General features: G+C 37.2%; 1 protein-coding gene across 1 annotated transcript in view; it reads right to left on the reverse strand.

Moving 5' to 3' along the window:
- LAMA2 (laminin, alpha 2) overlaps positions 1–14,031 on the reverse strand; it is a 293,272-nt gene that overhangs the window by 201,391 nt on the left and 77,850 nt on the right. The window contains exon 18 of the mRNA XM_011997459.1: positions 7,420–7,554. Within this exon, the coding sequence (XP_011852849.1) occupies positions 7,420–7,554 (135 nt within the window). The remainder of the gene's footprint in view (positions 1–7,419; positions 7,555–14,031) is intronic.

Here is a 14,031-nt window from a genome sequence, read left to right on the forward strand (position 1 = left end):
TTGCAGATTCTGTCACGACTCTAAGATGTAATTCACTTGAGCTTTCAAAATCAAACTCATTTAATCAGCAGAGTGTGTTTACACTCTCTTGCCATCTGGAGAAAGCAGTTTGTGGTGGATTTGAAACCTGCTTCTAATACTTTTTGGTCAAGACTTTATAGGTTTTCTTAGCATTAATTTTCAGAACTTAGTATAAGGCTAACAATCTCTATTTTGGCAAGGTTGTTAGGTAGATTAAATAAGGTTTACAAAACAAAAAATGAGTGAATTCTAGTTACAAATCTGTCTATTTACTGAAGATAGGGTTAATTGATTAAATGTTTCAGGCAACAGCAACAATCAGTTATAGAGATTTACTTTATTATTTTTTTAAAAATAAGAATTGTGATAGAGTGAAAATAATATTTCCACAAATTATTTTATCTTTAAAAAGTCATTTGAGCTAGCTAAGGCTTCAATATTCCCATGTGAAAAAACAATAGGAGAAATAATTCTGACTACAGGGTGTAGCAATGATTAAATGAAAATATCTTCCTTCTGTCTCTCTCTTTCTACCTACTCATGTGTGTGTACTAGTTACTGTTAGTTCACTTATCTCCCTCTCTCCCCTTGGATTCAGTATCACATAGGTTTTATTCTTCAAAATTTTTTTTTCTTAAGGATCAATAGTCACTGAGATATTCATAACATGCCTATGTAAAGATTTATTAATGCCTAGGATGAAGCAACAATTATCTTGCAAGTATCATTAGGTATGATGAAGAGCATAGTTACAAAGTGATCTGGGTTTCTTTGAAATATTTAGTCTATAAAGCTTTCTATAGTTTTCTTTCCTATGCACTTTATATTTTCAGGGAAAGGTGTGAAGAAAAAGAAAAACAAGATAAGTGAGTGCCCATCTCCAAATATCATCATGTTGGAGGTTAAGGCTTGCTATGGCCTGAATAATTGCATTCTCCAAAAGTTCATATGTTGAAATCCTGTCTCCCAATGTGATAGTAATAGGAGAAGGGGCCTGTAGGAGGTGATTACATCATGAGGCTGGAGCCTTATGAGTGGGATTAGGGCCTTTACAAAATAGACCCCAGGGAGCTATCCAGTGCCTTCCAACATGTGAAGACAAAGAAAGAAGGGGTCATCTATGATAAGGAAATAAAACTTCCCCAGACACTGACTTTGCTGGAGATATGATCTGGGACTTCCCAGCCTTCAGAACTGCGGGAAATAAGTTTCTGTTATTTATAAGCTACCCAGTTTATGATATTTTGTTACAGCATCCTAAATGGACTAAGACAGTAAGAAAATCTAGCATAGTGCTAGACATTTTTTTTTACATTTTTTGATCAATTATTAACTGATTGGTTCTTCAACTATAAATGGTAGATAATGTGTATGGTAATGATCATCTTTATGATCATCATTATCATAATTGCTTTTATGAAGCATACCATACACTAAGTAATGTTCTAAGCCTTTTATTGAGTATTTCATCAAATCCTTACAAAAACTCTGTGAGTAGGCACTATTATTATTTTCATTATATAAATGAAGAAACTAAGACCTCATTAAGGTTAAATAAATTGAGTAGGCTCATACTGCCAGTAAGGGGTGAAGCCAGGATTTGAATCAAGGCACTTTGACTGCAGAGTTCATGCTTGCCACTATACCAAAGTAGAAGGCATTGCTCTGTATAATGGATATGATATGAAACTGAGATCCATATTACACATAAAAGAGAAATCAGTATGCTTCGGTTTCCTCAGTTACAATGTGGGAGTAATAACAGCTATTTCTTATTTGCCTCATGAGGCCATTTCAAAGATGAACAGAGTTGCCTAAATTCAAAAGTTGTGAGTTCCATGAAAGAAAATATAAAAATTCAGAGCATAACGGTTTATACCAGCTGTGTTTGTTTAATGGAAGTATTTATTTTTTACTTCATCTAGGGATTACTCAGAAAATAGACATGCTTTTAGAATTCTTAGGGAACAAAAGTAGTCATAATAATCAATTGGTCAAAAGAGGACAGTGTAAAGATGATAATTTTAATCCTAATAAAAATGAAATTAAATTGCATTCTTTATAAATGCTTCTAAATTAATCATATAAAGCAAACATAACTGTGTTAAAAATGCCAGTGAAGATTGCATAACAAAAATGCATTTAATTCTTGCTTAAGAATGTGTATAGATTAACCCCCCCAAATTACCTATTGAATTTTTCAGGCAAGCAGATGATGAAAAAATAGTATACTAAAGCAAGATAGTAATTATTTCTGGAATTCATGGATGGCTAATATTAGTTATTTATTTTGTCAATAATATCATTTATGGTTCTGTTTAAGGTGGATCACCTCTTAAATGCATCTGCATTCCTACCCCACTCTCCACAATTAAGCATATGACTAATTTAAATATCTTATTCTGATTGAAATAGGATATATTTAATAAGCTAGGAATAGAAATAAGTTTTCTTAACATGACAAGAAATGTTTTTCTTACACTAAACATCAGCATCATACTTAATGGTGAAAGACTTAAGGCAATCATATTAAAATCAAGAATAAAATAGAAAGCTGATTATTTTGGGAAATAATTAAAAAACATGAAATTATTATTATAACACATGTAGCTTTTGACAAGTAAAAGCACAATTATAATATTTGCAAATAATAGTATTATAGGCCAGGTGTGGTGGCTCACACCTGTAATCCCAGAACTTTGGGAGGCCGAGGCAGGCAGACCACTTGAGGTCAGGAGTTCGAGATCAGCCTGGCTAAAATGGTGAAAACCCATCTCTACTAAAACGCAAATATTAGCCAGTTATGGTGGCAGGTGCCTGTAATCTCAGCTACTCAGGAGGCTGAGGCATGAAAATCGCTTGAACCTGGAAGGTGGAGGTTGCAGTGAGTCGTGATATCACCATGCACTCTAGCCTGGGTGACAGAGCAAGACTCCTTCTCAAAAAAAAAAAAAAAAAAGTATTGTAAACATAACAATAACTGAATCAATTGATAAACCTCTAGAACTAAAACAAAAGTTATTGAATATCAAATACATGTAAAAACACCTATTCTAATAGTTAAGGTTTACCAGTAATGACCAGTTAGTACATTTACTATGTTGAAACAAAATAGCTAATGTTTACCATTAAAATGAAAATGTAAGATACATAGAAAGAATTTTAATATGAGAAATGTGTGCTCAATATAGACAACTTTAAAACAGTTTACTGTAAGACATTAAATGTCTGAATAGAGAAGAGTGACTAGTGTAAATATATCAATTCTTTACAAATAGGCTAATTTAATTCCAATCAAAATTCCAGTAACATGTTTGGGTAAGAGATTGAAATAGTACATAAAAATGTCAGCTGGAAGAATATGTAAGAGCATCTAGTTAATTAGAAGAGAAGAGAAATAAAAGACCTTGTTTTACCAGATAATGTTAACTTAACATAAAATGAAGGTAAGCAGAACACTGTAATAAGAACTAAAAGTGAAGTAAAACAAAATGGATTATCTGAAACATCTTAATATCAACAAAATAAATTTGTGTATGTTCAGAGACAACAATGTATCAAGGGGAAAAGGAAATATTAATCAGTCAATGTTTCTTTACAGTGGTAATACATATCTGCAGAAAAATTACCTCCTCACACCATAGTAATGATTGGATCTAAAATTAAATCATAAACTTAATAGTAAATACTGTGGGATGTCAATATCAAAACATCTCAACATAGAAAGCCATGTGCCTGGGTAAGATCAGCATCTGAATGAATGTAGCTAGAGAAACAAATTGCTGCAAGGATTGAGTCCCAGCAATACCACTACGCGGATTTCAGAGTAATGAAGAAAACTGAGAAGGAGCAGTGTTTGAATTTGAACACCTCCAGAATACCATGGCCTGGGAAGCAAATTGAGCAAAGGGTTTCAAGAAGAATGGGGTGATTCACAGTGGCAAACATGGCTGTTAGATCTAGTAAGGTGAACACTGGTGGCCGTACATTAGCCACTGGTTCCAATATAGAAGAGCAGGTGATAGCCTGTTTTTAGTAATTCAAAGGAGAATGGATGAAGAGAAATTATAGACAGGGGATAGACAGCTCTCCATTGTACGGAAGGAGAAGAATGAAGTGGTTACTCAGAAGGGAAATGAGTCAGGAGAGTTTGTTTTTGTTTTTAAGGTGGAAAAAAAAGTGACAAGATAAGAAGGAGGAGAGATTAGCTAGAGTGATGTTGTCAAGCGGGAGAGGGGTAGAATTGAGAACATATAGGGAAGATGTGATCTTTTCTGGAAACAAGAATAGTTCATTCACAGTAATAGAAAAGAGTCATAATAATTGGGCACACATGCAGAAAAATGGGTGCATGCAGTAGTGGCAGCTTGTTACCTCTCTTCTGATAGCTTCTAAATTCTCAATGAAGTAAGAAGCAACACCATCAACTGAGGGTAAGGATTGGAGGCGGTGAGAGGAGAGGTTTAGGCTTGAGGATGGAGAGGAAGGTATGAAATAATCAACTAGGAATGTGGAAAAGAAAAAGGATGAGAGATTGCAGAGCAGCACAAAGGGTCCATCTGAAGAGAGTGATCATGAATTTAAGGTGAGATTAGATGGCACAATTGTCTTTTTCTACAGCCACGTTCAGTTTAGGAGGTGCAGGTGGCTGGGCGTGATGGCTTACACCTGTAATCCCAGCACTTTGGGAGGCCAAAGCAGATGGATCATGGATCATGAGGTCAGGAGATCGAGACCATCCTGGCTAACATGGTGAAACCCTGTCTCTACTTAAAATACAAAAAATGTAGCCAGCCATGGTGGCGGGCGCCTGTAGTCCCAGCTACTCGGGAGGCTGAGGCAGGAGAATGGCTTGAACCCGGGAGGCAGAGCTTGCAGTGAGCTGAGATTGCACCACTGTACTCCAGCCTGGGCAACTGAGCAAGACTCCGTCTCAAAAAAAAAAAAAAAGAAAGAAAGAAAAGAAAAGAAAAAGAAGGTGCAGGTATGGAGGAGATATAGGATTCTCACAGTGTTGGAGTTCACCTGAGTGAAAAATAAGTAAAGGAGTAGCCAGGGAAATGAACATTGCAAAGCAGTAATACCAATGAAGGATCATGACTATTAAGGTGGTTACTACAGTTGAAATAAGGAACAAGAAAAAAGTGTGTGCATCAATTTTGAGATTACACACATTGAAGCTGAAGTATTTAGAAGAATTGAACTAGAGAGAAATGACACAGTGGTTAAAAAAAAAAAAAAAAAGGGCGCTTCAAATGGAGACCAGAGAGGTACATGAAACTGAAAGTTAAGAGTGTGGAAGAGTTAAGATTATGGACATTAAAATCACTAAGAATGATGACAGGAGTAGTGCTAGTGAAAATGACAATTAGACAGGGAAAATCAGCAAGGAAGGACGTGGGGTATTTAAAGGTTAGTAGGTGACTTCGACAAGCAGATGGAGAGGGGCGCACATAGAGGGAAGCATGAGAGTCAAAGCTGGGTGCTGTAGAGCAGCGTCTCCAATGTTTTCGGCACCAGGGACTGGTTTCGTGGAAGGCAATTTTTCCATGGACTAGGATTGGAGGATGGTTTTGTGATGATGCAAGCACATTACATTTACTGTGCACTTAATTTCTATTATTATTACATTGTAATATATAATGAAATAATTATACGACTCACCATAACATAGAATCAGTGGGAGCCCTAAGCTTGTTTTCCTGCAACTAGACAGTTCCATCTTGGGGTGATGGGAGACAGTGACAGATCGTCGATCATCAGGCATTAGATTCTCAGAAGAAGCACACAACCTAGATCCCTCGCATGCGCAGTTCACAATAGGGTGTGTGCTCCTATGAGAATCTAATGCTGTCTCTGATCTGACAGGAGGTGGAGCTCAGGCAGTTCAGTAATGCCAGGAATGAGGAGCAGCTGTAAATGCTAATGAAGCTTGCTCCTTTGTCTGCTGCTTGCCTCCTGCTGTGTAGTCCGGTTTCTAAAAGGCCACGGACCAATATTTGTCTGTGGCCCAGGGGTTGTGGACCCTGATGTAGAGGAGGATGGATAATATAAAACTGGCAGTGAGGAGCAGAAAATCCTGCCCCATTTTCAGACTCAGGGGAATGAAGAGAGTGAAAGAAAGTGATGGCTACTGCAGCTGGGCGTGGTGGTCATGCCTGTAATCCCAGCACTTTGGGAGGCCAAGGCAGATGGATTACCTGAGGTTAGGAGTTCAAGACCAGCCCAGACAACATGGTGAAACTCTGTCTCTACTAAAAATACAAAAAATTAGCCAGGTATAGTGGCGTGAGCCTGTAGTCCCAGCTACTCAGGAGACTGAGGCATGAGAATCACTTGAACCCAGGAGGTGGAGGTTGCAGTGAGCCAAGATCGCCACTGCCCTCCAGCCTGGGTGACAGAGAGAGTCAGCGTCTCAGGAAAAAAAAAAAAAAAAAAAAAAAGGGGTGATGGCTACTCCTTAAGAGGGCTGCCAGGGCAGCAGCATGCGAAGTGGGAGCTGGGTTTCAGTCAGCATGGTGGAGAGAACATTGAGGGAAGAGGAGGATTCTGCAGGGGATTTTGCCTATTTTGACCATGAGTGCCACAAGGCTCAGTAGAATAGTTTCAGAAGATGAGCAGAGGTAGGAGATGGGCTTAACAAAGATGAGCGGTAGGCAGATTACAGTTTGGGGGACAAGTGGTGACAGGGGCAACCTGAATTTCTTACAGTGACTACAATAAAAAGGGTGGAACACATGATTGTTCTGATTGTTCTAATGTAGACGGTAGTGGTAGAGAGTGCAGGGTGCTAGCAGAAACATAAAAAAAAAGAGTGACCTTAATTATAAGGGAAATGGGTAAATTATGGGACATCCAAACCAAGATTGTAAAGATTTTAAATAATATCTAACAACATAATACAACCTCATGATAGGTAAAAATTTAAGGGACAAGACATAAAACTGCATCAATGGTGTTATATAAATCTTATTCACAAACACATGTAAAAATTGGTGGGAAACACTTAAAATATTAAAATTTTATCTTATGTTGCATTTGGGGTGAATTTTTTCTTCTTAATTCTTTTCTGTAATTTCCAAATTTTATATAAAGTTTATCTATAAGAAAATAATCAGAAAAAAAGGCACATGTAATTTCTAAATACGTATGTCTTCTGGTGCTCTTCTAAGATGCTGCTAAAATTCTATTTTTTGACACACACAGTGGTTCTCCCAGTTATTTTTTCCTTACTTTTTAAAATGTAGACTCTGTGAATATCTTTTTCCCCTGCATATTTTGTTTCACACACACGGTTGTGTTCCCTTGCAGTTTAGCCGGCCTCTGAGTGCAGATGCTGAGCATGTGTAAAGAGAAATGAGCACATGGGCCAAGTTCAAGAAAGGCTCAAAGGACTACCTGGCATATCGATGTTTCAGGGTCACACAGGCTGCTGTGTCCATTACATTGACATGGAACACAGGTGCCCAGGGTTGGTCCAGGGGTGCGACCACCTGGTTGAGAACGCAGTCGATAAAATCCTGGCAAGCATGCCTGAAAGAAAAGGAAGCCAATTAGGACAGCCAAGTTAGAAATCTTGCATTAGCAATGCTTGAGCTCTTCAGTGGCTGCAAAGACAGACTGGCCTTCCCCTACCTGCGGCAGGGGCAACATCACTTACAAACACAAGTGCCAATTTTGATACCTAATGGGTATTTCTCCCTGGTCTCCAAGGTGTTCAGGCGGCATCCATGTGTAATCAGACTTTAACCAAGGAAAGCTTTTATTTGTAGATACAACTCAGCCTGAAAGAGCTCCAAAGAGTCTTTTTCTTGAAAAAGAGGTTTGTTTTTAAATAACATTGTCATATGGAATAAAGACAATTCCAATGTCTTTAACATCTAAAATATGCTTTTACTGTGCTTGATGGATAACTAGCATATGTCCAATGAAACACAGCAAAAAATTAAATAAAAAGTGTTATGGATGCATTATTTATACTGATATAATTTAAAGACTATAAAAGTAAGAAATCCAAAATAATAAAAGCTCTGCATGTCTTGGGACTATTAGACCACCAATAAAATTTATCTTTCCCTGATATAATTTTTTTCATCTTGCAATAAAATTCTGAAAGCAAACGGAAAACTTCTAGTGAAGCTGACATATGCAAAATCAAGACTTCCACCTTCATTTGGGTTTATTATGAAAATGTATCAACAAACATCTTTGGCTTTCTGGAAGGCAGTCCACAGCTCTGGAATGAGGATGAGAACTGTCTTGTGTTTCAGGCTCAGCCCTCTCCTCACGCATAGCTGCAGACATTGCTTGATTTATGAATAAAAGGTGGAAGTCAGTTTCTCAAATCCCAAGGAGAATTACAAGGGGACTATTTTACCACCTTGGTTAAGTAGGATTTTTTTTTTTCACTTAAAAATCTTATGCCCATTGATGAAAGAAGAGTGATCGCTGACTAAGCAAGAAAAAAATATCAGACTAAGAATTTTCTAGTGCCTCCACATCCCTTTGGTTCTGGCCTAGACAGTCCAGAGACAAATATACAAAGAGGCTCCTTATAAAAAGATCTAGTTTAATAGCCAGCACCCTTCTTGTTTATTTAGATTTGGATAACGCAAAAGTACCTCAATTAAGCACTTAATCAAGAGACTCTGCTTTTATCATATCCTAAAAGAAATTCTAATGAGATTTCATAATGTCCCAACTTTCAGCAAGCTGACAGACAAAACTGAGAAACTGAGAATAGTATTCAAGATATTTTGAGTCTTATTTTTCTTACAGTGGACATAATCATATAATTTAACAAAATTTGTACATATTGTTTAAAAAGCAAGGTTCATTTTTGCCATTATTATTGAATAAGTACTGGAAATGATAGTTGAGGAATTAATTTAAGCATAACTGAAGAAATAAACCAAGATCCATTTAAAAGTGGTTCATAGTGGCCAGGCGTGGTGGCTCACGCCTATAATCCCAGCACTTTGGGAGGCTGAGGCAGGCAGATCACAAGGTCAGGAGATTGAGACCATCCTGGCTAACACGGTGAATTCCCGTCTCTACTAAAAATACAAAAAATTAGCTGGGCATGGTGGCGGGGGCCTGTAGTTCCAGCTACTCCTTAAGTTGAGGCAGGAGAATGGTGTGAACCCAGGAGGCAGAGCTGGCAGTGAGCCGAGATCACAACACTGCACTCTAGCCTGGGCGACAGAGCGAGACTCCATCTCAAAGAAAAAAAAAAAAGTGGCTCATAGTGTGGCTTATTCCAATTCTTTAACAAGGTGACCACTGAATAAAATGGGATTTTCTGTGCATGGATTTCATCCTTGAATATATATACATATATACACACACACATAGTTGTATTATTGACATACTTGCTAGGTGCATGCATGTGTGTTATTATGAGAGACAGGCCTTTATCTCTGTAATCTCTTTACTAAGTTATTACTGTAATTACTGTCCATAAAAATTTGTATGAAAAATCACACAAATTGAGAGGAAGTTTCTAGCTTCACTTTAAACTCAAACAAAAGTTTAAAATAAATCTTGGAAGAAAAAGAAAGACAAGAAACAATACTCCTCACGGAGGAATTATACAAAGTTTAGCGTTGTAGGCCCAAACGTGAAGGTGAGCCCTAAGGTGAAGTCTACTCTAACGCACTACACATTTTTCTTATTACTGTGACTTTCCCTGGCAGGCAGCCTGACACAATAGAAAAGCACCCGCAGTGGGAGTCTGTGGTCGGGTCCACCCATAGAGGAGGTGGACTCAATTCCTTTGGGGAAGAGTTGAGGCCCGGGTTTGTTGTTTTAAAACTCTTAGGAGAGTCTAATAAGCTATTAGGGTGCAGCATCACTGGCAAGCTCCTTATTCTCTACTGTGCATGTGTGCATTTAAAAGGGCATATGGACAAGGCCAGACATGGTGGCTCACGCCTGTAATCCCAGCATTTTGGGAGACTGAGGTGGGTGGATCATTTGAGGTCAGGAGTTCCAGACCAGCCTGGTCAACATGGTGAAACCATGTCTTGACTAAAAATGCAAAAATTAGTCAGGCATGGTGATGCGTGTCTGTAGTCCCAACTACTCTGGAGGCTGAAGCACGAGAATCACTTGAACCTGGGAGGTGGAGGTTGCAGTGAGCTAAGATGCGGCCACTGCACTCCAGCCTGAGTGACAAAGCGAGACTCTGTCTCAACAAAAAACAAGACAAAACAAAACAAACAAACAAACAAAGTGCATACCACTCCTTGGTACTGTAAAAGGAATGAATAGGGAAGCTCTGATTTTATGTTACTTTTGTCTGAGAGATATGGGCAAGTTACTTTGAGACACAGTTTCCTCATCCCACAAATGAGCAGGTTAACTCAGATGACTTCTAAAGTGTCTTTCAATTTCAACATTTTAGATTAGTTTTGATTTATTTTGTGTCCTGATGGATTCAATTTCTATGAGGTAGCGAGAGAGAGAGAGAGAGAAGATTTGACAATGCAAAAATCAGAAACTTAAAACATTAAAAAAAAAAAAGACACACAGAAAGTCTCTCTTTTCCTTGATAATTTTGTATCATTCTTTCAATTAAAAAAAATTTTAGGGTGTTTTCCAATATTGATTGTTTTTCCTCTTGGTGAACTGCGACAAAGTTCATGAGAATGATTATGTTTAAATTGGAAGCAAAAAAATTACTTTTTGAGTCCCATCTAAAATCCTTTCTGGAACACAATGGCGAATTAAAGAAAAGTAAATAAATACCTTCCTAAGCTCCTCTTCCTCATTTCTACTCTAATTTAAACTTTTCCAAAGTTCTCTTCCTCAGTGTTGAAATTATTCATGGCTCAATTTTCTTCTGCTCTCCTCTATCTTTATTTCCATAATGTATTGTTTCATCAAAACATCAGATCGAATTTACACAAAAATGTGGGAGGGTAGAGAGGAGAGAATGAACCAGACAGTAGAGAGCCATCATATCCTAGGCTCAGGGCTGCACACTGCGCTCCTTTCTTTCTTCCGAGTTTAGTAATAAAAATAGATACTTGTGCTGGAGCTCATAAAAACACTCAATCTTGTATCTTTGCATGGATTTTGCAATCCAGTAGACCCAGGTTTAATTCCTGTTCCACCACTTTGTATGTAGTAAGGTTTTGAATACTGTGTGCCTCGGTTTCCTCACCTAGAATGTAGGAATATTGTACAGTCATGCGCTGCTGCATAATGACATTTTGGTCAATGATAGGACCATGTATACGACAGTAGTCCCATAAGATTATAGAACTATATTTTTACTGTACTTTTGCTATGTTTAAATATGTTTAGATGTGCAAATACTTACCATTATGCTACAATTGCCTACTGTATTCAGTACCAATAACATGCTGTGCAGGTTCGTAGTCTAGGAGCAATAGGCTATCCAATGCAGCCTAGGTGTGTAGCAGGCTCTACCATTTAGGTTTGTGTATGTACACTCCATGATGTTTGCACAACGAAGAAATCACCTAACAACACATTTCTCAGAACGTATCCCTGTCGTTAAGCAGCACATGACTGTATAATATAATAGCTGAGTACAAGTTTACCTAGGTTTTGGGAACAGACTCACTGAGGTTTGAATTGCTGTGTGGGTGTGTGATCATGGGCTTCAATTCTCTCACCTGTAAAATGGAGATCATAAATTATAGTCGATGATGTTGGTGTAACTGTATTGGGAAAGGTACGGGAGATAGTAAGCACTCAATCAATGGTAGGTTCTGTGTTTCACAGGGTTGATATGAGGATAACTTGAGATAAAGTATGTTTAATAGTTGACATACATAAATCAATAGGTTTCTCTATTTCAAATAGTTTTTTCAATGTAATTGCTGGAAATAAACTACAAAAAAAGACACCATGATTGTTTTAGGTTATATTTGTAAACAAAATTATAATATAACTTACCCATGCCATTTTCCTCAAAACTTGTCTGTACATGAAAACAGAGACTTTGGGTCTCCGGTGTGCAACAGAAGTGATAAAGGATAGATGTGTGCATGTGTAAGTAGCTAAGACTATTTTTACATTTTGCCTTTTGGGTTTATGAGTTGACGATAGGTATAAATTATTTGGAGATTTAAAAAAATCAGTTTTAGTAGCCACAAGGGACAGCTTCTGAGTGGCGACCCGATACACACAGGCCATTCAACTGTGAGCCTAAAGCCCTACTAAAATATGGGAAGAGAGGATAGAAGCTGAAACTATGAAAACATGACCTTGAGATCACTGACAAATTTCTGATTTCCATATTACTGCAGAGAGCTGCACATGCAATGCTGAATAGTTTCCATTTTTAAGAAAGAAAGTCATAAGTCAGAATGATACCTGCATACAACCTTTTAACTGCATAGAGCTCAGTTTAGGTCAGTTTGGGCAATAACCTACGTTTAATGTAACTCAAAGGCAGGTTAAATAAAGCATAACAAACTCAAGGGCTCCAACACCAAGACATTTGGTGAGGAAATGGTGTCCTTTGTTTGACTCCTGAAGGTAATCTGGACCCTTCGGGAATAGTAAATTAGAATAATTAGGCATTTCTAGAACTAACATTTTTAATGACCACGGCTGCAGTGTCATCACAGTACAGGTAACAGGCAGAGGCTAAGTGTCTTTACAACTGGCTATATTTTAGCAGTAACTGATACTTACTTTTGTTTACTTGCAACCATATTGTGGATTAAAACATGAAATAAAATAGCCTGTAGATGCAGACATCTCTAGAATACTATACATTTTGTAAAAATATTGTAGAGGAATTGCTTTGTGTGTTCATGACCCAAAGCATATGTTACTGGAATGGGATGTATTATTTCAAAACTGTCCTGAGCTCTTGCTTTGATGATAAGATTTTATGCCTGGGTAATGACACTTAGGAATCAAGATGAATTATAAATAAGATGTATTATGGATTAGAGGCCATGGGTTGTGGAAAACACTTCAGGTACCTTATTATGAGAGACAGGCCTTTATTTCTAATCTCTCTACTAAGATATTACTGCAATTACTGTCTGTAAATAGATGCTTAAGTGAAAGTCATGGGACGGTGAAGCCACAAATGCAGATGACAATTTGTACATATTCTTAGTTTTTCCTGATTTTCATTTATCATTTGCTTTATTTGTGCTCATTTACATTTTCATATAATGATGGAAAATGACTCAAATTAATGGGAAAGCATGTATTTGAATGTATTATTTAAAAAGTCTATCAATCATGTGAAGAAAAGTTTTTAACATTTTAAATCCAGAATGGAAGGTTGGTTGCATGAAAATAATTTGCTATTCTACTAACATTTTTGTTCACAAGTGAATACTATTATTCTAAATAAATCCAGAAAAATATAGCTATAATAACCTTTTCTTCAGGATATCTAAAGGTCAGCCTTGACTACTTACTGAATATTTTCTATAGCAAAGTAATATTGCAGAATCAGATAATTTTAGAACTTCAACTCAATCTGCCATTTTATAGATTGGATACCTATGTAATAACGAAGGTCTATAGTAATTAAGAGTGTTGATCACAAGTGCACACAGTTAAAAGTAAAACCAAACACTACCTAGGATAAAGGAAATTCCATCTTTTCTCTAGAAAAATCTCACATTCTTTCTGTCTTCCATTTTAAAATCTTCAATGCTCACTGGAAAGGTCACTCATTTTATATGTGCTACATGGTCTCAGTTTTCCCCCATATACTATGCGTACCTACGTATATTGGAAAGAGCAGTGCTTACTGTATAAGCAGTGCTTACCAGTTTAAGTTTACTGGTGTGTGTATAAATAGATGTAGGAGATATGATTTAATAAGGAGATGGATTACTTGATTATTTATTAGCTCAAAATGGACACAGGTAAATAAATATTGCCCTTCAGAGCAGTCACAAGAAAGGCTAGAAAATTATTTAAAGCTTGTGTCACAAAGTAGTTGCAGTTATTCTATAAAATTTTTCCTTGAACAATGTGGAATCCATGTGATGGTAACGAAGC

This window comes from Mandrillus leucophaeus, unplaced genomic scaffold, assembly GCF_000951045.1.
Source record: "Mandrillus leucophaeus isolate KB7577 unplaced genomic scaffold, Mleu.le_1.0 Scaffold1144, whole genome shotgun sequence".
Classification (NCBI taxonomy): domain Eukaryota; kingdom Metazoa; phylum Chordata; class Mammalia; order Primates; family Cercopithecidae; genus Mandrillus; species Mandrillus leucophaeus.